Source organism: Patella vulgata, chromosome 8 (assembly GCF_932274485.2).
Source record: "Patella vulgata chromosome 8, xgPatVulg1.2, whole genome shotgun sequence".
Lineage (NCBI taxonomy): Eukaryota > Metazoa > Mollusca > Gastropoda > Patellidae > Patella > Patella vulgata.
Genome location: NC_065886.2, coordinates 36,721,634 through 36,749,168, shown reverse-complemented (window position 1 = coordinate 36,749,168; position 27,535 = coordinate 36,721,634). Strand labels below are relative to the sequence as shown.

At 36.9% G+C, this 27,535-nt stretch overlaps 1 protein-coding gene across 4 annotated transcripts; it reads right to left on the bottom strand.

Moving 5' to 3' along the window:
* Positions 1 to 1,941: 1,941 nt before the first annotated feature.
* On the bottom strand, positions 1,942 to 25,091 carry LOC126829619 (organic cation transporter protein). Of its 4 annotated transcripts, none has more exons than XM_050559565.2 (12): positions 19,513 to 19,789; positions 16,047 to 16,214; positions 14,793 to 14,958; positions 13,149 to 13,365; positions 12,322 to 12,425; positions 10,150 to 10,304; positions 9,340 to 9,508; positions 7,969 to 8,181; positions 4,491 to 4,717; positions 3,974 to 4,155; positions 2,818 to 2,969; positions 1,942 to 2,134 (listed from the first exon to the last, which is right to left on the bottom strand). In XM_050559565.2, the coding sequence occupies exons 3-12, from the start codon at positions 14,933 to 14,935 to the stop codon at positions 2,035 to 2,037; spliced, it is 1,662 nt and encodes a 553-aa protein (XP_050415522.2). In that variant the 5' UTR covers positions 14,936 to 14,958; positions 16,047 to 16,214; positions 19,513 to 19,789; the 3' UTR covers positions 1,942 to 2,034. The 4 variants fall into 4 exon arrangements, with proteins under 4 accessions (XP_050415522.2, XP_050415523.2, XP_050415524.2 ...); XM_050559566.2 differs by having other exon boundaries at positions 16,047 to 16,127; XM_050559567.2 differs by lacking the exons at positions 16,047 to 16,214; positions 19,513 to 19,789 and adding an exon at positions 25,072 to 25,091.
* Between the last annotated feature and the right edge of the window lie 2,444 nt (positions 25,092 to 27,535).

Below are 27,535 nucleotides of genomic sequence, written 5' to 3'. Positions count from 1 at the left end.
CTTCCGATGCTATGTTTAGTATTGTGTTGTAAATGTTGCTCGAATTGTAGAAAACTGAACTCTTTGAATGCGATACGATTATACAGTCAGTGTGGAATAGCGTTATACAAATGTTCACATTAATATGATTATTAGTTGCACAATTTAACCGAAGAAGCGCGTATTTCAGAGGCGAATACGAAATGTGACTCGTTTTGCGGCCTCTATCGAGCATTTGGGGAATCGAATATTTGCAGCGACGCAAATTCAGCCAAATAATGTTGCACGATTTACCCAAATTCACCCAAACTCGCATCACATTAATTACTACAATGTTTCGATATTTGAACGTTTCATTCGCTGTCAAAAATGTCAATTTTATTTTAAAATTTACAATTTATTTGTGACAAAATTGGACTTTCATGGCCGCGGAGTGTGACATCACTTAAATTGTGTATGATTTTGTCGAAAACAGATCCCTAAATAATGCCTGTTTAACAGTTTATTTCTGGTGACGTTTGGACGAGGGATATCTCGTTTTGATAAGCTACGAGTGTATACGAAAGACAACTATAGTACAGTGAAGAAATATATTATACAGAAAATGAAATGAAATGGGGGTTTAACGTCCTACTGTTCTGCTCCTAAACTGGGCTAATGAAGACGGGCATACGCCATACAGTGTGCTATGAGGGAAATATTGCCCGGGCAGCGGCACTACGGTCTACTCTTATATAGAATTCCAACTGCCAACTGATGTTTTACGTGCACGCCAATGTGTACACGAGACCTCGGTTTTTCGTCCCATCCGAACGACTAGACAACTGTCCTTGTCAGGCCCTCCGTCCTGCATCACTGACAAGAGGAAACCAAGCTGGAAAATCTGGATGAACTTTATCGGCCAATGCAGGGATCGAACACCCGACCTCCAAGCTAGCGAGCCAGCGTCTTACCCACTTAGTCACGTGATCCCCAGAAATATATACCGTCAACTTATCGATGATAGTGCAAAATGTACATGGACAAATTTAAATAAATTTAGTTGTTTACGAGCTCCTTAGAAGAACTTTGTTACAAATCTCAAACCGGTAAACACGACTACAAGCAAGGTTATCATACATATAACTTTGTTCCATAATATAGACCAAGGTTGCTATGTTTTAATCGATATCTACGATTAACAAAGTGAAATGAAATGAAATGTAATGGGATTTAACATCCTTCTGTTCTGCTCCGACTGAGCTAATGAAGATGGACATCCACATAGTGTGCTATGAGGAAAATTTTTCCCGGACAGTGGCGATATGGAACTTTCTTATATCAAGGGCTCTTTTACGTGCACTTCAATGTGTACACAGGACCTTGATTTTTGGACTCACCCGGATGACTAGACTACCTGTTATCCTTTGCCAGACATTCCATCCTGCACCATTGACAATGGGGTTTCACGCCGGAAAATACCGATGAACTTTTTGGGTCAACATAGGGATCGAACATAGGACCCGCAGTTTAGCGAACCAACGTCTTACTCACTAAGTCACCGTGGCACCCATATTTTCTAATGGTTCAATCAATATCTTTTGTTTACTGTTTTATACATTATATTTAACTTAAAAAAAGTACGGTTAAAATAAACGAATGAGTATGAAGTGAAAGTGTTCTGCTCCCCGTCAAAATTACATATAATCTTAATATAATGACCACTGCTGTCTTCCAGTATAGTATTTATTTTGATACCTCTCTGTCTCCCAAAATAGTATTTATATTGCCCTCTCCCCGTCCCCAAGTATTTATATTGCCCCCTCGCCGTCCCCCAACATATAATTTATATTGCCCTCTCCCCATTCACCAGTATAGTATTTATATTGCTCCCTCCCTGTCCCCCAGTATAGTAGTGTATTGCTCCCTCCCTGTCCCTCAGTATAGTATTTACATTGCTCCCTCCCTGTCCCCAACTATAGTATTTACATTGCTCCCCACCCCTTCCCCCCATTATAGCATTTATATTGTCCTCTAGTAATGATATTGTTCGTCCCCACCCCGTATATTTTACGGCTATTTCTCCAGGTAACCATAGTTATCAAGTCCACTATTTTTATGTTGATGTTTATCATTCATCTCATAATGTTTTTTTCTTCCACAGCTTATACCACCTCTAAAAATAAAATGTATTTTTGTTATGTCAATAATTCGTTTGTCCGCATGGGTCTGTATATATGGGAGGGATCTTCTGGAGGGGTCTGTATCTATGGGATGAATCCGGAGTACCTTGAGAGAACCGCTCTTTGTCAAGTACTACTGCAAACATAAACTGCAATATGCCCCCCCCCCCCACCGCCCCAATCCGCCTAATTCAAAATAGCGATGTTTTGTATTATATCATAGAGCAATGTTATTAAAAAGTTAATTGTAAGTCGTGTTGTTACCCTTTCTAACTAGCAATGGCTAGTTTAAGTTTCGTCTTCCGTTATGTCAATCATTAAATTTGTGTTTAAATGTAAATGAAATAAAATCAGGTTTAACTTCCTACTTTTCTGCACCAACTGGGCTATTGAATGTGCTGAGGGAATTTTTGCCCCGACAGCGGCGCTACGGCCTTCTCTTATTTCGAATTCACACTGTCAAGGATTCTTTTACGTGCACGCCAATGTCCGAATGACTAGACACTCTCTTTGCCAGGTCCTCTGTCCCGCCACCACAGACATGGGGAAGCCTCGTCGAAAAATTCGGAGGAACTTTTTCACCCAACGCCGTACGCGAGCCAGCGTCTTACTCAGTGAGCCACCATGGCTCCCATTTAGCTCGTGTTATTATGGATGGATGAAAGAAGTTATTTACTTGGTCAATATTTTAGCATCATCAATTGTTTCTGGTAGTTGTTTATTTAAAGTTTCTGGTAAAACAAGAGTCAAGATTCCCGCCAAAAGAGACGTTACCCCAAATACCAGTAGAGGTAGAGCTGTCTTTAAGTCTCCACCTGTTAATAAACCCTGAAATTACAATAACAACAAATTATATAATACCCTGAAATGACAATTAGAAAACCTATAATTGCAATAACCCCATTCATTACAATTCAAAACTTTGTCAATACACCCATGTCACTACAACGGTGAACCCGCATTACACTGACAAAACCTGTCATTACAATGATAAACCTGCCATTAAAATGATACAACTTGACAATGCAATGATGCACCTTGTAATTAAGTGATACACCTTGTCATTACAACGAACCCCTGTAATTACATTGACAAACCTATCATTACAATGATAAAACTGTCATTGCAATGACAAGGTTTGTCATTGTAATGACCATGTTAAAACCTGTCATTACAATAACTCGATACTTGATAAATCACAACGATAAACCATGAAACAAGATATTAATACTAGGGTTGACTGGTACAGACATTTGGACAATGTCCAATGACCTGATTAGCTGGCACCTTGTCTAAAACAATGACCGCTTGGCTATGACCTGGTTTAAAACAATGACTACTTGGCTGGGCCCTTGTCTAAAATAAATGACCTTTTGGCTGGGACCCTTGTCTAAAAAAATGACCGCTTGGCTGGGCTGATTTAAACAAAAATACAGAACAATAATATTTTCTCACATCAGCAACATATTAATGAATAATGTGATGATGACCTAGTATGTGAAAGACGCCCTGGTTGGATGGCCGAATGGTTAGCACGTGCTTGCTGTATCACAAGGCCTGTCATTGAGTCAACTGGCATGGTTTCGAATCCCCGGTTGTACGTGACAAGGAGTAGGGTCGCCTGTCCAGCCTCGTGGGTTTTCTCCGGGTCCTCCGGTTTCCTCCCACTGCTAAAGACCCCTACGCGCAAGCGAATTATTGAAATAAAATTAAACTATGTGTTAGTCCCGAAATGACCTAGTTTGTGTCGAGTGGAAGTTAAACCCCATCTCTCTCTCTCTCCGCTTTAAGACCCACTCCTCTCATTATAATGTGATGATAACATAGCCTACCAAATCTGCTATGTAAGGGGCGACAACTCCCCCAATACGGGAAAAAACCGCACAGACGCCCATTCCAGAGCTTCTGACAACAGTTGGAAAGATTTCAGCCGAGTAAACGAACATGATAGCATAGGAACCGGAACAACCCAGTCTACCAATCATAGTGATCATTATGGTTATCCAGGCCTGAGCTGTAAATATTAAAAAAGTAAGAGACGTTTAAATACATAATAATACCGCTACATCATATTTAGCAGCTTTGTTTCCCATGAAAAGAACTTGGTATATTATTTCTATCTTTAACAGTTGTTTGTATAGATTTCTACGCACACACCCAAGTATATGGTTCTTCTATTGGCCCTTAAAGGGCAAAATGTAGCTGTATAATCTTTACTATTTACAGATTTGTGGGTAAGGACAAGAAAATCTCGTTTATTATGTAAAACGTAACGAATAAAAACCAAATCACTGTGACCACTGCATATGCATAGAAGGGGTAAACTTTAGTAGATACAGTTTTACTTACATGAACTTCCATATATAACAGGAAATAAAATAGAAACGCATCCAAGTCCTCCAACAATAAAACAAGTAGTTAATAAAAATTTTCTTCCGACTTTATCCAACAACAAAATACAACCAATATAAGCCACACATTCTGCTATATTAGATAAGGTATAATTTAGATAGATGTCACCACTTAGATTACCAATATTTAAGCTCAATCCATAATACACAAGATTTACCACAAACCTGTAATAAACATGCAGAATCTAAATTAAGTTATACACTAATAGCCGTTCGGGTGGGACGAAAAACATAGGTCCTTTGTAATAGATCCTCTGACCCCCCCCCACCCCCGCCAGTTGTAAGACTAGTCCATAGCGATACTGACCGGGTAAAATTTCCCTCATAACACATTGTATGACGTATTTTCGTCTTATTAGCCCAGTCGGAGCAGAACGGTATAGGACCTTAAACCTAATTTCATTTACATTGAACCGATGAATTAAAGACATTATACTTTTTACTTTTTTAAGTTCTCTACGAATGGATATTTACAAAATACTCGTACATGTATATGGAAAACGTCGTTTCGTTAAATGAAATAAATATAATATTATATTTTTCAAATTTTTAAAGTTCTCTAAAAATAGATATTTATAAAATTACTAGTGTATGCAAACCGTAGTTTCGCTAAATGACGATATATAAAGTAGCCTACTAGCCCCAAAACAGAATCTAGAGGAAATCCAAATCTCCAAACCAGTGCTTCTCAACCTTTATGATACAATTCCCCACGTGAGAAATATTTTCTCCGCTATTCACCCCTGGCACTATAAAACATCAAATTACTAAAAACTAAAAACTGAAACATGCTAATTAGCTATTTCAAACACATATTTAATGAACAGATGCCATGGATTTACACATTAAAAGCACAATGGAGATGTCATGACCCTTGTTTAGTGAGCACCTTGTGATTGGTGTTTTTGAACAAGGGTCTTAACATCCGGAACTAACTTTGTTAACTTCAGGCGTAGATCGCCGCGTTCAGTAATGTTCAGACTGTCTCGTTTTTTGTCAATAAATCCGCTACGGCGCTGAATGCAAACTCCACGAGATACGAAGTGGGGAAAGGTAATAGCAAGTTCTGTGCTCTTGTACTCAAATTTGGATAGTTTCCAACGATTGCTTCGTCAAGCCACATGAACTGGCGCTTTGCTCTGTGGATAAGTTCAGCTGATGGGTCGTTCTGAAGATCAGCAAGTTCATCTTTGAACTGTTGCTTAACGTCACCGAGATCGACCAATTTATATTGAACTAGCAAGATACCCGGCTTCGCTCGGGGGTCATAACTCCGAAACCGGAAGTGGTAGAATAACGCCACCTGGCCTATGTTACCCCCCCCCCCGGTCTGAGCTACCCCTATACCCCAAATTCTAGACTCGAGGCAGACCTAGTGTAGCCGCCAACCCCGAACAGACCTTCTTCGCTCGCGGGTCATAACTCCGAAACCGGAAGTGGTAGATTAACGCCACCTGGCCTATGTTACTCCCCGGTCCGAGCTACCCCTATACCCCAAATTTCAGACTCGGGGCAGACCTAGTGTAGCCGCCAACCCCGAATAGACAGACTTCGCTCGGGGGTCATAACTCCGAAACCGGAAGTGGTAGACTAACGCCACCTGTCCTATGTTACTCCCCGGTCCGAGCTACCCCTATACCCAAAATTTCAGACTCGGGGCAGACCTAGTGTAGCCGCCAACCCCGAACAGACCGGCTTCGCTCGGGGGTCATAACTCCGAAACCGGAAGTGGTAGACTAACGCCACCTAGCCTATGTTACTCCCCGGTCCGGGCTAGCCCTATACCCCAAATTTCAGACTCGGGGCAGACCTAGTATAGCCGCCAACCCCGAACAGACAGACAGACAGACAGACAGACAAACGACAGTCACAAATATATATATAGATAAGCCACCCAGGAAAGTCTCACTCAAGTCGACGAATCTCTGTGTGAACTCTGTCATTATATTTTGTAGGTGACGCGTGATCACAGTCAAGACCCGATCTGAAACATCATCACAAGAACTCAAACGAATGAAGTTCACAAACTCCCGCCTGGCTATTTCCATTCTGTATTGACGGTAACAAAACCGAATATTTTCGTTTTTGAATCCAGAAGCGTCTTGTTTGCACCCTGCAACTCCGCATTCAAGATAACAGACTTGTGCTTTTGCTTCGGCCCCTCATAAGACAGCCATTTCGTCTTTATCAGCCATAAACTCATCCATAGCATCATACAACTCGATAAACCGATCCAAACAGTTACCCTTGGACAGCCAGCGCACTTCTGTATTCAAATATTAGTTTCTTCCATTTGCGAACAGAAGTCTTTGAAAAGGCGTTCTTGTTTAGCATTTGACTTCATTAGGTTGATACACTTAATAACTGCTTTCATGACAGTGTTTAATTCTGGTGACACAGTGCACAGTCAACACGCAAGGATTGTCATCCTTCATCAGCTTCAGAACTCCCTGCCGTCTACCCATCATAGCTGGAGCACCGTCTGCTGCGCATGATATTACGTTTTGTAGTGGAATACGTGATTCTAGCATGTATTTGGTATATATTGTGTAGATATCTGCCGCAGTTGTGGTTGTTTTCAGTTGTTCGCAAAAGAACATCTCGTCTCTGAATTGTCCGTTCTCTACATATCGCACATAAGCGAGTAGCAACGCTTCACTTCTGCGGACTGTCAATTCGTCCATCTGCTATTGGCCCCTATTCACAAAATTCACCCCTTTGTGTATAATTCACCCCCAATTCCCCCTTTTTCCAAAATTCACCCCCGAGCATTTCGAATTCACCCCTGGGGGTGCACATGGCCCCCGGTTGAGAAGCACTGCTCCAAACGAAACGGCAGAAGACTTGGGTTGTGTTTCTGCAATCTGTTTCACAGATCATTACGAGTCTAATGATATATCTCTGTCAAAGATGACTGACTTAACACGTGCTGTCACAGCACGCGGCGTCAATCATTGGCTGAATGGCGTGTGCATTGTTTACATAAGACGTTACTGCTTAGGAGAGAATGCTGCATTTTAGTCATTTTAATACCCATTTACACTAAATAGGAAATAATTTTTACCTACAAATACGTCAAACGCCTTTATTTATTTTTCCAATACATAAAAAAAATGTTTTAGAATTTAATTTGTCGCAGGAAAAAAGTTAATATTTCTGGCTCATTAAGCCGCATCGATGTCATCCTTATCAGTGATTGTAGCGGCCTAGCAGATATTCACTGCGGATCAGTGTGGTGTTTCTGTTGTCTTTCTTTGATATGTACATAATTTTTTCGTAACGGGTATTACCAAGTCCCTCTTTTAAAGGAATTTAATTGTTGACACATATATAGGATACGACAAAGGACAGTTATATGAAAAGTAAGTACAATTGTGATTGTTTTCTGTATAAATATGTTATATCTTTAATCTTACCAATTATAAAACAGTATAACTGATGTTATAACCAATCGTGGGGTTGTAAACATTTCTGATAGTTTTGATTTAGGGCCTTCGTCTAGCGTGTCATCTCCAAACATATTCGATGGTACAACCCTTTTATTAGATTCGGCCACTTTTTTGATAATGGCTTCTGCTTCGTCGTTGCGTCCCCTTGATAGAAGCCATCTTGGAGACTCAGGAACTAGCCTAGAAGGAGATTGTAAGAATGACAGCTGGTTCAATAATATGTTTAGGTCACTTGGTTTTTGTAATGCTTTTCTTCACATTAAAAATAGTAAAAAATATCTGAGGTACATCGGAATTGGGGCTTTCGTGCCATTCGAATGATTTGTTTACACATGGTTTGAACCACACCTTTGTCAGTCCCACGTGTGTCACTGCTGCAAAGTAGGAAATGTCTGTACGATTGTAAAATAGGGTGTTGTCAGTGTATTGAATATGAATAATGTAGGATTTAGATAAAGAGATGACAGTTCTTGTTATAATAGTTCAAAAGTAGATGATGAACATTGAATATATTGAAAATTTCATTCAAATTACTTTATTCTGAGCGAAGTTATTACTGTTTAAAAAAGTGGCGTAAATTGTTTATTATCGTAATAACGGTACTTGACAACCGAGACTAAGTCTTCATTATCCATTTGATCATTACATTTTTAAATCGCGCAGGTGATCAAATCCATTTAAATCTCGGTCATCCGATGACCTAGAAAGTTGATTATAGGCTTGCCTCGTGAATAAATGTCTAAATAATAATTTACATAACATTTGAAGGCAAAAGAAAAAACTACAATAGACAGATTTAGCTCTTACATGATTCATCTTCAAGTCCAAGACAATCAGACTATATAGAATCCGTTGCATTATAGGGGGCCTTATAAATATATATTACTAATTACATCATTACTAATAATAATAATCCACATAAAACAAAAGTAGGATGTCATAGCTCTGATTGGTCCACAATTACACGCATCGACCAAATCTAACTTATTTATAGTTATTTTAGGTTTACATTGGTTTATATTGTTTCTCTTCTTTTAGACAAATTAATATAGCAATGATATGAATGTCTTTGTATACCAGAAAATGCTTAACAACTACTGCCTTTACATTAAAATGGTACAAATTTTGCATTTAATATATGTAAATGATCTGGCTTGTTGTGAAACATAATATTCAGTTCACACAATAATAGCGATTCACCCAGTTATACAATATCAACGATTCATTCAGTTTGGTCTACTTTTAGGTCATAATAACTCTGTCCGCTCTATAAAACATCCGTTACGCCTATTGATGGATAGAATCCCCGTCTATACCTAATATTCAAAATATATTTACCAGCCATAAGACAGAAAGACCACGGCAGGTATAGAACAGGCTAAAGTTAAATGTCGCCAGTCTCTTAACCAGTACGCTAAACCACCAAGACCAAATAATCCAAGAATCCAAAAAAAGTCTATGACAATTCCACAAAATGTTCTTTTTGAAGGACCCACAAGTTCCATGCCTGTAATATTTAACGTCATATTTATATGCATAATCAACCATTGACGTCACAATTATATGCATAATGAACCTCGTGATCATTATGAACTAATAATGGCATGATCATATTAATAAGCACAATTGACTAATAACGCCAAGATCATAAGTACAATGAACCAATAACGTCATAATTGTATGCACGGCGAGAGAGAGGGAGAGAAATTGTGTTTAACGTCCACTCGACACAAACTAGGTCATTTCGGGACTAACATATGGTTTAATTTTATTTCAATAATTCGCCTGCGCGTAGGGGTCTTTAGTAGTGGGAGGAAACCGGAGGACCCGGAGAAAACCCATGAGGTTGGACAGGCGACCCTACTCCTTGTCACGTACAACCGGGGTATCGAAACCACGCCAGTTGAATGACAGACTTTATGATACAGCGCGCACGTGCTAACCGTATGCACGACGAGCCATTAACGTCAAAATTCTATGTAAAACAGGCTACTTACGTCATACTAATATACATAACGGATCAGTTATTTCATAATCTTAAGAATAACGCACCACGTCAAAATCGGAATTTCGTCCCATCCGAACGACGACGTTTATCAATTCAAAAAAATCTCGATAAATGCCTGATGTTCATAAAATATATCTTACCTATACCAAAGACCATGAGAAATAGACCAGAATTAGACGTGCCATCCATGAACCTGAGTATCGCTAAGCCTGTAAAATCTGTTATAAAAGCGGTTCCTATACCAGCTGTAATATGTATTATTATATTAATCATCATCACTTTCTTCCGCCCAAGTCTTGAAAAAAATTTAAAAAAAAAACCACACACTCACATAAACATAATGTGCATAGAAATAAAACAAGCCAACAGTGAGGCTGATGTCCCCCGCCGAAATCCGCAAATAAATAGATGCCACATATTAATTAATCGCACATCTATTTTTTTCAAAAGTATCGAGCAATCAAACTGATTATCAACTATACACTAAATTTCATCACTCTCTATCAGACAGAATCAAAGTTATATTGTCCCAAAGCATCGACCAAGGAAATTGCTTATCTCTGCTTAGCTTGAGATCGATATGTTAATCATTGAACTCAGTCAAGACGAACATCTACATCAAGTTTAAACATTCTACCTCAATTAGAAGCAGTGTGAACATTTTAGCTGAATTAGAAGGAGAGTTATTGTGTTCCGAAGTCTCGGCCAATCAAATTGCTTATCGCTCTGCTTACCCTGAGCAGAAAATGCTCATCATCGAACTTAGTCAAGGTACTGATGTAATAAAACTATACACCAAGTTTCATCACTCTCACTTAATTAGAACTAAAGTTATCGTGTCCCAAAGCATCAACCAATCAAATTGCTTATCTCTGCTTACACTAAGCAGAAAATGCTCATCTTCGAACTCCATCAAAGCATTGACCTAATATACACCCACACCAAGTTTGAACATTCTAGGTCAATTAGAAGGAGAGTTATTGTGTCCCAAAAAGTGTGACGGACAGACAGACGGACGGACAGGCAGGCGGACAGACAGACAGACGGACGAACCCATTTTAATAGTCCCCTGCTTTCTTCAAAAGGCGGGGGACAACTAAAGTTATCGTGTCCCAAAGCATCAACCAATCAAATTGCTTATCTCTGCTTACCCTAAGCGGAAAATGCTCATCTTCGAACTCCGTCAAGGCATTGACCTAATCAACACATACACCAAGTTTGAACATTCAATTAGGAAGAGAGTTATCGTGTCCCAAAGTATCAACCAATCAAATTGCTTATCTCTGCTTACCCTAAGCGGAAAATGCTCATCTTCGAACTCCATCAAGGCATTGACCTAATAAACACATACACCAAGTTTGAACATTCTAGCTCAATTAAAAGTTATCGTGTCCCAAAGCATCAACCAATCAAATTGCTTATCTCTGCTTACCCTAAGCGGAAAATGCTCATCTTCGAACTCCATCAAGGCATTGACCTAATCAACACATACACCAAGTTTGAACATTCTAGCCCAATTAGGAAGAGAGTTATCGTGTCCCAAAGCATCAACCAATCAAATCGCTTATCTCTGCTTACCCTAAGCGGAAAATGCTCATCTTCGAACTCCATCAAGGCATTGACCTAATAAACACATACACCAAGTTTGAACATTCTAGCTCAATTAGGAAGAGAGTTATTGTGTCCCAAAAAGTGTGACGGACAGACAGACGGACGAACCCATTTTAATAGTCCCCTGCTTTCTTCGAAAGGCGGGGGACAATAAAATTTGTAGGGGTTATTGAAGACCATTTTATCGGATTAAGTTATGACCATGTCATGTCCTGTATTATAGTAGTCTATATTTGCATTGCCCGTTCAACATTGTAAATTTTCCTGTTCAAGGACAATGTCTATGGGTTTTTTTTATTAATCCCAGTTCGCCGTAACCATGACTTTAGCTAAAATGTTCCATTGTCCATGTGTCACCGGGAGTTTGTTTTTTAATGTGGTTGATTATCCAGTAAATTTCGCCAAATTGATGTTGACAACCGACCCAGACCCTCCGTACGTTGAAGACTAGGAGATTCTAGGTGACCAAGTCTAGTATCATAGTGGGGGGTTGTATGGTTGAATGTACAATACGCGGACTTTAGTTCATAAGGTTTGCTAATGTCACTGAGTGAAGTGGTGTGGTTTTCTCCGGGTCCTCCGATTTGCTTCTACTGCTAAAGATTTATTGAAATAAAATTAAACCATATGTTAGTCCCAAAATGACCTAGTTAGTGGTGATTGATAAGAGACGTGAATTACACCAAATTTCTAAAACTTACATATCAGATAAAAGTCCAAATCCTAACGAACCGACCAGATTTCCGGCCATATTTATCATATTGAGATGGGATCTATCTATTTCTTTACCACACACTAAATTCAACTGAAATTATATAATAAATTATACAACAAATTATATCATAAATTATATAATAAATTATATTACAAATTATGTAATAAATTATGTTACAGATTATATAATAAATTAGGTAATAAATTATATTATAATTTATATTATAATTTATATTGTAACTTAAATAAATTATATAATAATTATATTAAAATAAATTATATTATAAATTATATTATAAATTACATGTATATTCTAAATCATATAAAATTCATTGCTATTTTGACGTTTTGTTTGAATCAAATACAGACTGGGGTAGATGCGATGAGGTGGAGTTTTACAAATATTATACCATTGTCAGTTTCATTTTGCTACTCATATCTAAAATAATTTGAAATTTTTGCACATGCATCTAGTTTGAGTGAAGATGGTTATAAGTTGTCAGAGAGGACTAGTTCAATGATGTGCACACCTGACTACGCATACTAAACTTATGCTGTCTGTCTACCATTAGCTCCACTTGGGAACACACTGATCTAGTTGACCAACAATTCTAAATCCTAGCACTAATTATATTTCGGGAAGGAGTTGACATTATTTTCCAATATTTGTTATCTGGAAAAGAAGTCAAAGGGTGACAGTTGAGAAGTAGGGAGAGTTTGTAGATTATTTCGAGTGTTGGCGAGTGGGAAGACAGTTTCTTACATATCAACAATGAGGAGGGTGAAATAAAACGTTTGTAGTTCTGTTACTTACCTGTGTTACTGCGGTATTCTCATATACAGACTCATCATAAACCCATTGATCACATTGTTTGACGCTGCTATTGGCGTCATGATGACCTGTTGTATTGTCATATACCAAACATTGCGATAGTTTGCCATCTTTATACGGTATAGAATCATTTAACAATTCTTGATGCCAAATACCACCTGACCCATAACTGTCATTCTTTAGACCAGGAATCGCACATCTTTCAAATAAAAACAAAAATCTTAAATTCCCGGAAGTGATTACAACATAATTTATTCCATCACAACCTGATCTGTAAAACCGATGTTATTACAGCAACATATTCAAATAGACCAATGTGTACCAATGCCGGCATTGGGGTTTGCAAAGGGAACTGAACTTAGGCTGGGGGTGTGGGGTGACATAGGCTAGGGTGTGTGTTGGCGGGAGGGGGCGTCGGGACGATCATTTTAGAGAAAGATTCACAGATGGTATAAACAAAGCTATATATAAAGAGACTCGGGACAACTCGGACCCATCCTCAGTATCCCCAGTGATTTCATTCCGTTCTACTCCACTAACCCCTTGGTTAATCTATGAGGAAGGCACGTTTTCAAATTATCCGCCCTTGATGATTGTGCTATTTTTATCGACCAATTCCATACATCGTTAATTGAAAATGACGTTGGCAAAGGGAAGTAACTGTCACCGGACAAGGTTAGGAGATAGCTTAAATGAGAGAAGTCCAAATTATTCTAATTGCGTATTTTTTTATCAACAAATTATATTAATGAAGACCGGGCTATTTTTTCTATGTAGGACCAAGAGTTTTATTGAGAAACTTTCGTTCGTTCGTTCGTTCTTTCCCGTTTTACGTCCAGGTGATATCGTAGACAAGTGTGAGTTCAATAATAATAAACATAAAAGAATGAAATATTTCAGACAAAGAACGAATACACTGTAGTAATAATAATAACAAATGTCAAACATATAGATGTTATACACATTTGAAATCAGCGAAACATACTAGAGATTTTGATAATACAATATATATACATTATTTACATAAATCATTCAGTAAATGGACATGAATATGGTTATCTACCCTTAATAAATCGAAGGCAAAACGACTGGGTTGTAAACTGATTTTTGATTAGTTCGTAGACCTGATCTACAATAAAGGCCAAGGCAGATAATTTGAAATCGTGGAAACCTTATGGCATAGTGGAGTAGAACGGAATGAGAACACTGGGGATACCGAGGATGACTCGGACCATGACCGCCATTTTGTTACCCAACCTTTCAGCTCAGTACATCAATATCAGTACAAAAAACGACACATTGAGTCAGAGGCATACTCCTTGCAGTGTTTCGTTTGATTATACCTAAACCCACTTAACACTGCTTAAAAGGAAGCAAATTTCTGTTCCAAATTATGACTGGTCAATAGTCCGATTAACAACCAATAGCTAACTGCGTAATAATATCATTACGCCTTAAACTGAGCTCCAAATTGGTCCAAATATGTTTACATAACGTTACGTCATGACTCACGATTTGAGTATGCCCAATTAACCAGTGCATAGCAGAATATTGCAGAAAAACTAATTGCGTGACAATAAATATATATAAAGAGATAACAGTTTATATCTAATATAAATATCTTACCTATAATCAGGTATATCTAATATAAATATAGGCATCATACCATGGAAGGCGATGGTAATGGCAGGTAAACAAACCAAAAAGTATAATCGTCGTTGGTACGGTCCAAATTCACCAACATGGTGAAGAATATCGTCAAATTTCATGCCTGTGCGTTCTGGTTATTGTCCTGGAATTTATGTAAACAGACAATGGTTGTATTAATATATTACTATCTTTCTAGTGTTATTACAAAATTACTATCCTTATTGTCTTATTACAATATTACTATCCTTATTGTCTTTTTACAATATTACTATCTTTTTAGTTTTATTACGATATTGCTATCCTTACGATATAACTCTATTATAGTTTTATTACGATATTTCTATCCTAATAGTTATATTACTATATTACTATCCTTATAGTTATATTACTATATTACTATCCTTATAGTTTTATTACGATATTACTATCCTTAATATCCTTACGATATAACTCTATTATAGTTTTATTACGATATTACTATCCTTATAGTTATATTACTATATTACTATCCTTTTAGTTTTATTATGATATTACTATCTTTATAGATTTATTACGATATTAATATCCTTATAGTCAATCTTCTAGTTGTATTACGATAATAGATCCTTGTAGGTTTATTACGATGTTACCACCACCATAGTTTTATTACGATATTACTATCCTTATATTTTTACTACGATATTACTATCCTTATAGTTTTACTACAATATTACTATCCTTATACGGCATAAATAAAAACAGCAATCTTCATTCATATACAAATGTTCATTGTACAGAGGTTACCTTCTAACAAGCAACTTCAGCTTCTGAAATCCAAGTTCAAACTATATCAGAAGACAACTGAAACCTTTAGCGCGTTCACCTTACATGATCGGCCACTATTACTATATGTGCATTTCATTTCTAGTATAAATGTATGTTTGCTGTGGGAGACAACACTAGAATTCATTATATCTATAAGTAGAACTCTTAGATTTAGTGTTTAACCAAACAACAGTTTTAAAGGGCTAATCCTGATAATTTTTTGGAGAATAAAACTGTCTAATTTTGTTTTAAGATCCTCTACCTAAGGGCCGAGCAACTAACTCAATATTTGTGATAAGTTTTCAAATAACTGAAACCCGTCAGTCTTCATCTGGAAATGGGGACTGTTGTCCCAAGTTGTATTATGTGGTGTCTAGATAAAACCAGACATTTTTGGTATAAAAATAATATGTAGGTAAAATTTACCTTTCGTTATCAAGAACAGCATTCGGGTCATTCACTGTATAGACCTCTCAATGAACGGGAATCGATTACCAGGTCACCCAACTAAAAAATTGACCCGAAATCTTAAAAGGGTTACGTGTCCGGATAAGCAGTTTTGACGGTCACGTCCAAACGACTCAATATTTTGAGCTGAAATTTTGAGATAAGGTAAATACATCATTCCTCTATATTTTGGCGTTTAAATTTCATACATACTCAGACTTTTATTTTTGAGACTCTGTTCAAATAAGGGATAGTCCCTTTAAGGTTGATTGGGTTTTTGGTTTACAGTACACTCTAAACAATATAAATATATAATGAAGAAAACAGAATATGTAGAATATTCCAGTCAAATTGCTTCACTCACTACCGTTGGTACGATAATAAACAAAGTCTCGATTATCCATTTTTACGTTAAAACACCCGTAACAAAATGTATTCAAATCCACTAAATATTGCAGGCTAACGATGGCATCGAGAGCTGATTATGGTCTTGATAAGTTAATTAATGTCTTATTTATAATTACGATAACATTTAAGGCCTAAGAAAAGAAAGGCAATAGGCAGATTTAGCTTTTGCATAATGCATGTTGAATATTTGATACCTTCAGAGAATACGGCGCTGGTCACTAATCCCGCGGTCAGGGGTTTGTTCCAGATCTTGGCCAAGAACATTTCCAGGTATTTTCAAGCATGGATCCACCTTATCGGTGGTGAAGGACGGACGGACTGGCAAGGAACAGCGTCTAATCGTGCGGATGGGACTAAAAAGCTAGGCGTCCACGTAAAAGAGTCGTAGTTGGCTGAAATTCAATTGCAGTCCGGGCAAAATGTATGGTGTGCGCGCGTCTTCTTTAGTCCAGTCAGAGCAGAAAAGTAGGACCTTAAACCCCATTTCATTTCATAAACCCCGTTGGTGCAGAAAATGGGACGTTGAACCTAATTTCATTCATTACTAGTTGATATACGGAATCAGTGTTATTGAGTTGGTATTTAGATTAGAGTGTTGATAAACAAACACAAGGTGATATCGTCAATGTCAACATACTCTATATTATTATATTACTGTATCACATGTACAACTTAACACCATATTGTACTTTTAGATTTAAAGAGACATTAGAACACTTTTTCGCTTGTCGGTAAGAATATAATTTTTAATTTGACAATCCATAGCTTTCATGCAAAAGTTTTAAGATTATGTACGAGTCGTATGTATTATAACATTGTTCTTTATCATGGCCCTTCTAAACACCGATACTGTATACAGTACATATACACCTGTACTGTCCATATATATACACTTGTACTGTTCATACACTTGCATTGTAAGCCCCTATACACATAATGTACTGTCTATTTATACACCTGTATTTTATATTGTATATGTACACTTATAGCCTACTATCCAAATATACCCGTGTACTGTATGCAGTCGAAATATTCTCTTGTATTGTCGATTCACTGTACACTTGCATTGTATGTTGTCCATATATAAGCTTGTACTATATAATATTTTAAAATACAGATGTGCCACTACCCTTTCATGTTGGCGTACCATTATTTGAAATAATCGTACGGGCAACTTGCCAATCGTACATTATTTATACTAGTGAAATATTGGACTCGCGTGACGTATTTCACTGTAAAAGCACGTGCGGAGTGTCTGTATTATTAGTCGTTTAATGGTCTCGAGCTTAAGACATTACGTAATACATGTATATTGTAAAAACGCTCTCGACCATTAAACAATATACAATACATACACTTGTACAGTATACAGTCCATATATAAACGTGCACTCTACTGTCCATATTAATGTTATAGTCAATCTGTAAAACCAGATATTTGGCCAAATGATTACCTTATGAATCCCGAGTTTGCGATATTCTTTTTAACTGGTTTTATCTTTTGGTAAAATTAGTAGACAATTCGGCCACATTGGGCAATTGGCCAACTAGCTGATTGGCATATTGGCCTGGGGTCTAGAGACATTGATTCAGTTCTAGCAAAGTTTGATGTGATGGTATCCGTAGAGTTAGTAAGTCAGCTATAGATTGACATGATAGTATCCGTGGTGACAGTGAGACAGCTATAATTTGATCATCTTTAATAGAAGACTTGCTCTATCCAGTTACTAAATGCCTCTAAAAGATCTTTAAAGGAGCTAAATCGCTAACATTTGGGACCTAGAAATTGACAAAAGTGGGTCGCAACGCATATAATACTGTAATATGAATGTATATAAACTGATTTACATTCAATGGTTTCCGTTTTTACTCCAATTTCAAATCAGTTATGTTCGGCGAAATAAGCCAGCAGTCTCAAGCGAGTGCAAATTTCTAGCGTCTGGTTATTCCAGTCTACATACGCCGTTTGATTTGGTGCAATGTATCTAGTGTCGTCCCTCGAGTCTCTTGATACAACTGGGTCTGAAGCGCATTATGGTACACGATTCGTGTACCAATGGTAAAATGTTTATTTTGTCTTAAATATTGGATATCAAAAGCCCATCTTTTTCCGGTAAGATCACAACATGAATGTTGATTTAATTTGACAAATAAATCGTGTTTTCAATGTTGAAGAGTTTTGATGATATTGAGTTAGAGACTTAGCTACTTTAATAGAAGACTTGATCTCGTTTTAACTCCGTACATCTTACCAAGCCCTTCACGTAATACCCAGCATTTTTCGGCACGAATTTCGATTGGTTCCTGACCCAGCAGGGGACCTCCCTGATTCCTCGATAGAAAATATCTTCGCAAATACCAAGTCGCGCGCTTTCGGCTATGATTATGCTATAAGCCACCTCAGATCTTAGTCCAAACTTTTCTAATTTACTTTTCGTTTTGGTTTTCCGTGAGTTTTTCAATTAAAAAAAAAGCTTTCAACGACTGTAAACGAATCTATTCATTTATGACTGTGTTTGTATCACGTAAGGGTAACTACCTAAAAGTTTAAGAATTTCAGACTAATCTAGCAACAGCTAGATGTTTTAAAACTCGCAGTCTTTGCTTCAGGAACATGTAATTTGACATGATATCCGTAGGGTCTGGGGATAGTGAGGCAGCTATAATTTGATATGACGATATCATAATGACACAAGCTAATATATATATATAAATACCAACACTTTGTCACAGTTGACATGCACATAAAAGAACCCTTGGCAGTTGGAATTCGATTTTAGAGTAAGCGCAGCAGTGTTGGCGAAATTTCCCGCATTGTACACTGTATGACGTATGCCCGTCTTCATTACTCCAGTCGGAGCAGAACCCAGGGACGTTAAACCCCATTTCATTTTAGCAAACAAACTACAAAGTCAAGAAAGTAACATGACATACTTTTTGTTAAAATTGAGAAACAAAAAGTATTAGACCTACTTATATTTACAAAACTAGATTAAATGATTTGAATTAATATCAATATTTCTAAGTTTGTCACGTACCTTCAACATGTCCTCACATCCTATCACACTAAACTGAATGGCATTCCACGGTGATATAGTCATATCACGAAACGAACAGCATTCTATGAGGTTAGATATTACTCGGTGGCGTCCATTGCTAATACACCATAACCAAACCGGATCTAGTCAGACAGTATAAATGTCAAAACTCAAATGAAATGAAATGAAATAAAATGGCTTTAACACCCTACATTTGTCAAAACTCAAATGAAACAAAATGGGTTTTAAAGTCCTACAGCGGCACCCCTATTCTTATTTCGAATTTCAACTGCCGAGGGTTCTTTTACATGCACGCCAGTGTGTACACGGGACCTCGGTTTTTCGTCCAATCCAAACTACTACACGTTAACCCTTGCCAGGACCGTGTTTTGGGGGGTTTTTTTAGCCGAAATCTCTGACTATAACCTTTTTTCTCTCATTTTCCAGGGCGTGATTTTCTGTCGACAAATTCCAACATTTCAATTTTGGTATTATTTTCCAGAACTCTACTCAGTAATTAAGCTAGTAATACTAGGAAATAGATAATAAAACCCCCGGGAAAATAAAAAAAATAAAATAAAATAAAACTAGATCTGCTAAGCAGATATTAAAGCTTTCATATTCACAGTCACTGTCACATGTCATAGAAATAATATGAACAGAAAAAAAAAAATCATTATAATGAGTAAAAATTTGGTGAAGTTAATTCGATTTTTCACTGGTAAATAATTAAATAGACAAGTGGCATAACTTGACCCGCATCCCATCAGCTATCCTGAAAAATGCTGGAAAAATTAAACAAGTAAATTGTGTTTAGTACTGGGTTAATTAAGACAGGCATATGCCTTTGCTATACAGGATGACATGAGGGAAATTTAGCTTGGGAGGTGTAGGCCTGCAGCCAAAATTTCTAGCTAGCTTAGAAACACAACTCCGCTACACGGTCTTCCATAAAAGAAAAACTATACATTTTTGGAAAGCTTATGATGCCAGGAAGACAAAATCTGGGAGTTCCAAGCAAAATGTTTGCAATTTATTGATTTAGGGCCAGATGAAATTCGTCAAAATTGTCAAATAAATGCTATTTGTGTACTAACAATTCTGAAGTTGACATAAAATTAAATAGTTGGTAAAACACCTCATGCCTTCATCCTTGGCAATGAACAGTTTATTGGACAGATTTTGATGTAAATAAAAATGCTCAAAACACAAATGTCATGGGTGAATAAAGAATTGTGGAAATCCATTAACGGTAAAAAAGAATTATCTCCCTTTCTGTCAAATGCCTGTAATTGATAGACTATCAGGTCTTGTATGAATCATAAGACCAGGTGTGGGCAAACAAGCCCAATAATTATTTTGTTTGTTGGATCTCAAGGGCCTGTTAGGGTTGGTTGTTGGATGTTTGCTCAGAAATTATCGCTTGTATGGAACATGCTAGAGTCGATTTGTAGCATATTCTAGCCAGGGGATATGTTTGACAGTAGTTGAGTGATATGCTTTTGAAATAATGGAGATCAGTAGCACTTTATAAGCATTGAACCACATGATTTTTTTCCACTAAGATAAACATTCTAAACCCACATACATGTTCCCTTTCAATTAGCCACTACAGTATTTTTACAACTGTACATGTAGCTGTGAACTATTAAACCATATGTTAGTCCCGAAATGACCTTGTTTGTGTTGAGTGGACGTTAAACCCATTTCTCTCTAATTATGTTTTGCATACAATGTATAAATACAAATGTAAAGGATGTAACTTTAAAATAGAAGAAAATCAAATATTTTTAATATTAAACAATTGCTTTGTTCTTATACTTCTACAATCATTCTCATGTTGTTCATTTTGCCATATTTTTGTTTATTCATTCATATGTCTTCTATATAATGATGCATAGTATAGTACACTATGTTAAAAAAATACTAGAAATGTATGTTTCTTTATCACCAAATGATTTATGTAAGTTGTGAAGTAAAACAGTTGAACATTAAATCCCATTTCAATTTATTTGCATGAGGTGAAGAGAAATAATGGTATTGAACAATTGACTATTCATGAAAGATACTAAAGAGAACTTTATTAATTTATACATACTTTTGCTAATTTTATTGTTATATCTTGGTAGTAACATACCAATATAAATAGTAATATTGTTTCTAGATGAAGACTATTATAATTGAAATGAAATGGGATTTCACATCATAATGCTATGCACGGACTGGGCTAATAATGACAAAAAACTACAATGAATACAATAGTATAAAATGTTGCTATGAAATTAAATAAATGTTGTATACAATAATTAACCGGTTTAATACTATATTATACATAAAAGTGAATGAAATTCAATGTTTACTATTTTGCTTTATACATGAATATCACAGGTCAAATTATTGAAATAAATAATGCAAATAGATTATGATTTGAAACATCTTGTATGTCATTGTTCTATTTGTTATATAAGACTACATGATATAAACTTTTTGATAAGCCTCTTTTATCATATTTTGAACCAATGGAATAAAGAGCAAAGACCTAGAATATATTGTAAATATAATCAGGTTTTTGATCAACTGATCAAAGGAAAATATTGCGAATAAATTTGTTGTACTGCTATTGTAAAGAAATCATCATTGTTTTATTTGATATTTAGAATACACATAATCGTGTATATATTTGAAGTTAAGAGCAATTATGATTAGTGATACCTGTATGACCAACTCTCAAAAGATAATCTCATTAAACCAAGTACTTTTTTTCATTTGTATTAGTTGATTTATACTGAATAAAGATAACACAAACAAACAAAAATGAGTTGGCTGTGTGAACACCTCAATGACAAGTGGTATCAGATGCCTCAGAGAGAATATTCAAATGCTCCTTGTGATACGTTTGTAACACAATTATAACCTAATGTATTACACGGGAGTGGAGTGGGTGGGTCGGGGGGCTTTTCGATTGGCAGGGGACTATTAAAATGGGTAAGCAGAGATAAGCAATTTGATGAAACGTTGTGTATAGTTTCATTACATTAGTACCTTGACCATATTACCTTGACCAAGTTCGACAATGAGCATTCTCTTAGTCAGGATAAGCAAAGCAACTTGATTGGCCGGGACTTTGAATTGGTTGATGCTTTGGGGTATGATAACTTTGGTTATAATGAAGTACTGGAACATAACAACCCAGCTTTTAATTGAGCTAGAATGTTTAAACTTGGTGTAGATGTTCATCAGGTCTTGACTGAACATTTTGAGCTACAGCTTGGCAATTTCATTGGTCGATGCTTTGGGACAAGATAACCTTGATTTCTATTTGACAGAGAGTGATGAAATTTACAGTATAGTTTGATTGCTCGATACTTTTGAAAAAAATATGAAAGTGCGATTAATTAATGTGTCATCTTTTACTTTGGGGTTTTGGCGGGAGACATCAGCCATACTGTTTGCTTGTTTAATATCCCCTATACAATATACGCTCGACCTCATTACCCGAACTGGGGTAGAAAAGTGGGATCTTTGACAATGAGGCAATGAACTTGTACATGGTGGTGGGGAGGGGGGCTGATACCGACCGTGAAGCCCCGCAAGGGGGTCGGGTCAGGGGGTTCTCCCGCTAAGAAATTTTAATTGGAGGCCGAAAACGTGATTTCATGGCATTTCAGGCACTTGTGTCGGAGCCATTTAGAAATACCTCCCCCAGAAAAATAAAATTCTGCCACAAAATTAGCCACAATCCATGCGGGTGCTGTGAAATTTCTAGAGGAGGGAGCTGGAACCCATGAGCCCGTTAAATTCGCCACTGTAAATGAGCAGAGCTACATCAAACCTAATTTTGAGTCCCTCAGTGATAAATAACTTGATTCAAAATCGTATTATAGCCCCAACGACGATTTGATGAATGGAGACCGTAACGTTACGACAAAGTCTAACACTGTAAGTACCAAATAGTCATACGCGATATGTGCATCTCATCAAATTCAGCTTATACCATACCCACAATAATGTTACGGAGTCAGTGAGTTCAAGTTAGACAATACGCTGACCTTCCACTGACCATGCTTATAATATAAAATCTGTCAATGACAGCTGATTCATTGTTTAGTTTTTTATATGATATATTTAATATCAATAATATATGTATATGCATGCTTTATTTTACTTTACACGACCTCTAAAAATGCCCCAAATCGTAAAAATACGACTTTTTGGATTTCGATCTCCTTTTTTCGGCTACCCCGGACATTTTCAAAAAATGATACAATGATTTCACACAACAGGCCAGCTATTAGCCTCTCGATTGACAAGAGTTTCATCGCCCTCCATTCATTATAACCAATGTCATCGTGCCCTAAAGAATCAACAAATCAGCTTGCTTATCTCTGCTTACCCTAGGCAAAAAATGCTCAACTTTGAACTCAATCATGACATTGACCTAGTGAACGCCTACACCAAGTTTGAACAGTCTAGCTTAATTAGAAGGAGAGTTCTTGTGTTCCAAAGTCCCGGCCCTTCAAATTGCTTCTATTTTTCATTTTCAATTCAAAATGGTGACCATCACGTGACCGAAATCAAAATTCTGATCCGATAGATTTTTAGGCATTCCTTCCAGGATTCCGAAAATATGACGCCCGAGTCTGTAAGTAAAATAGCAAAAAAGCCTTTTTGATTTTTCACGTTTAAAGATGGTGGCACTTCCGGTTCGATCGACAAACTCCATATTTTGTGTACGAATCAGTAATTACTTGTCTAGTATCGAATTTTTTTTTTAGGTCATTCTGACCTATATTTCGACGATTTTTTTGAAAACTTTGATCCTTAATTTCACCAAGGGGAGATAATTTAGAAAATTTCCAAGGACATCATTGAAGTCGCATTGGCAAGATCTACTAACATTCTAAATTTCACGAAAATCGCACAACTATTAAAGAAGTTGTCAAATTGGTAATAACTTCCGGTTCGAAATGACAGCGACGAATTTTCGAAATGCCAAAATCCGAAATTGCAGATTTGAAGTAAATGTTTCAAGATACTCAAAGAAAAAAGAATTAGTAAAATAGGTCAAATAGTCACAAAGTTACAGCATTGTAGGTCAAATGCATTCCTTCGTAAAATTCGGTGATTTCGGATTCGTAAAACGTTTTGAAAATATATTTAATCAACAGCCACCACCCATTTTTGGGGGGATAGGTAAAAGTTTCAGAACGATCCTATGGTTAGATTCTGAGAAATCCGATTTGTGGACAAAACACAAAAAAAAAAATAACAATAATAATCTTAACAGAAACAATAAGCTTTCATATGTAATATGAAAGCTTAATAAAAAGATTTTCCAACCGACCGACCTACCGACTGAGTCTATTTTTTGTGGGCCAAGTAAGCGTAAACATCGTAAACACATTCTTCTGTTTTTTTGTAGGTCTATCTAATGTCATCGTAACATTACTGACAACAACCGCCTTTGTTAATGTTCAACCAAATGACGAAAATAGAGTAACTTTGAATAAAATGAGAAAAAAATAATCTGAATTAAAATGAAAGTTGACGAAAGCTTACCTGTTAACCTTTGATTCAATACTGCATATTATTGTCTGTTTGTGTACTGTGCCGTAAAGAAATTTAATGTTGTTATTTAAAGAAAAACGCTCCTATTTTCTAATCTTTGAATGGCATTTAGTAATTGAAACATAATCAAATAACACACTTTTATGAAATAACAATACTATGGTGTATTTCACTGCGACGTTTCAACAAGATTTCACAAGTCGTTATCAAGCATATACACAAATAATTCAGCACGGTTCAGCACGTGCGCGCTGTATCATAACGTCTTTCAATGAGTCAACTGGCGTGGTTTCGATTCATCGGTTGTACGTGACAAGGAGTAGGGTCGCCTATCTAACCTCGTGGGTTTTCTCCGGTTTCCCCCCACTGCTAAAGATCCCCTAAGCACAAGCGAATTATTGGAATAAAATTAAACCATATGTTAGTCCCGAAATGACCTAGTTTGTGTCGAGTAGACGTTAAACACACTCTCTCTCTCCTCTCTCTTACTGCACATGACACTACTCTTCATAGTATATCCATCTTCAATAGAAGGCTTGATCTCGCTTTAACTACGTACATATCTGTGACAGTGCCGGACTGGTGGGCCGATTTGGTCTAAGATCACGAGATGTGAACAGGGCTAGCGCTAAACCAACCCTAACCCTAGCCCTGGACCTAGCCAGAAACAGAATGGTTTTTACCTAATAAATTACCCTAGTGACGCCTAATAATATCCGACTATGGCAGCGAATCATATAACGTATCACAATATATAGACCATTTCTTATTACCCCTAGCATGACAACACGCATCCTACCTTAAAGACACCAACGATTTTATTCGCAAAATCAGTTAAAAGTTCCTGGGCACATCATTCTAATATCCATTAACGTACAGAGCATGTTCACGAATATCGATAAAAACACAGGTATTGAAGCAGTTAGGAGAGCATTTCTTAGGAACCCGCAAGCATCCAGATCGGACGAAGAAATCCAAAAATTACTCGACATCTGTCTGAGGAGGAATAACTTCACATTCCACGACCTAGTATACTTCTAGTCTTCCGGAACTGCGATGGGAAACGATTTGCCCCGAGTTCTGTAAATCTCTTCATGGCGGAGTGGGAAAGGGAAGTTTTGCCAATCTGCCCATTAAAACCAGATTTCTATGGACGTTTTTTAGATGACGTTTTCATAGTCTGGACATGGATCGTATGTCTGGACGTACACATTGGACAAATTTTGGACGTTTTTCAACATTCTGAAGACTCATCATCCATCTGCCAAATCAACCGCAAAAGAAAGTCATAACAGCATAGATTTTCTTGACACCACCGTTTTTAAAAGTAGAACACCAGTAACACTAGCCAATTGGAAACTAGAGTATTTTTCAAAGAAACCGATACACATCAATTACTTTTCAAAAGCTCCTTTTACCCAAAGCATACTTTCTCTATCATCATTAAATCTCGGGTTCTCCGTTTCCATAGGATATGTACTCAGAAGGTCGACTTTAAGGCAGCATGTATGCTGGTATTTAGCAAACTAAGAGAACGGGGATACTTCAAACGCGATCTCCAACGTATAAAAACAATACTCTAGCAGAACTTGCCGCCAAAGAAACAAACAATATGCAATCAGCAGTTAAAACCAAAACTTGTGGCCATCCCAGATGCCAAACACGCAAAATCATAAACATATCCGATCAGTTCCATAACAAAACATCTGGCACACAATTCCCAATATTAGACTAACTTTCATGCAGCAGTTCAAACATAATTTAGTAAACTATTGTAGACAAAGTGACATGCAATACGTTGGGGAGACCCAAAATGCACTTAGGGAAAGAATTAACGGTCACCGGCCAGACATAGTCACCGAAAAGGATAAACCGGTCTCAATTCACTTCATCCAACCAAATCATGACATTTTTGATCTCATTGTCACGTAAACAGAAAAGACTAAGAGCGATTTTGAAACCCCAGAAGAAACTGAAAAATTCTGGTCACGATTGACAAATGGAAAACAACAGCCCACTAGGATTTAATATTCATACGGCTAGCGCCATAGACCCCTTTGTAGCCCCATTTAGCGCAACAGCAGTAAGTGCGTCCCAAACCATCAGAAAACACTGTACTGATCTCCAAGAAAATCATCCCAAAATCTTCACACAGAAACTTATAATTGCATATTCTAAAAATAAAAAAAATCTGAACGACATCTTATTAGTGTACAGAAAATTAGACAAAATAAGACCAGTCCTCACCTTAACCCAATACAAACAATATATCAAACCCTAGCCCTAATCCTTAGTAAAAAAAATCAACTAGATGTAAGAATCCCTAGCCCTAACCAGGTGACAGTGGAACAAACATATGTTTTAGAAAATCCAATTCTTAGTAGGAAAAACACTAATGAGAGCCTCAAATTTATTCCTTTTTTTCAGTATCAAAAATACCAGAATACCACAAGCA

Bases quoted from the DNA above. Each gene is read 5' to 3' on its own strand.
- LOC126829619 (XM_050559567.2), bottom strand. From the start codon at position 14,935: ATGAAATTTGACGATATTCTTCACCATGTTGGTGAATTTGGACCGTAC. The intron at 10,305-12,321 runs GTAAGTTTTAGA...ATTTTTTTCAAG, and splicing joins TTTGGACTTTTATCTGATAT to ACTTGGGCGGAAGAAAGTGA. The intron at 2,135-2,817 runs GTAAATAACTTC...TTTTATTTTTAG, and splicing joins GATGCTAAAATATTGACCAA to AGGTGGTATAAGCTGTGGAA.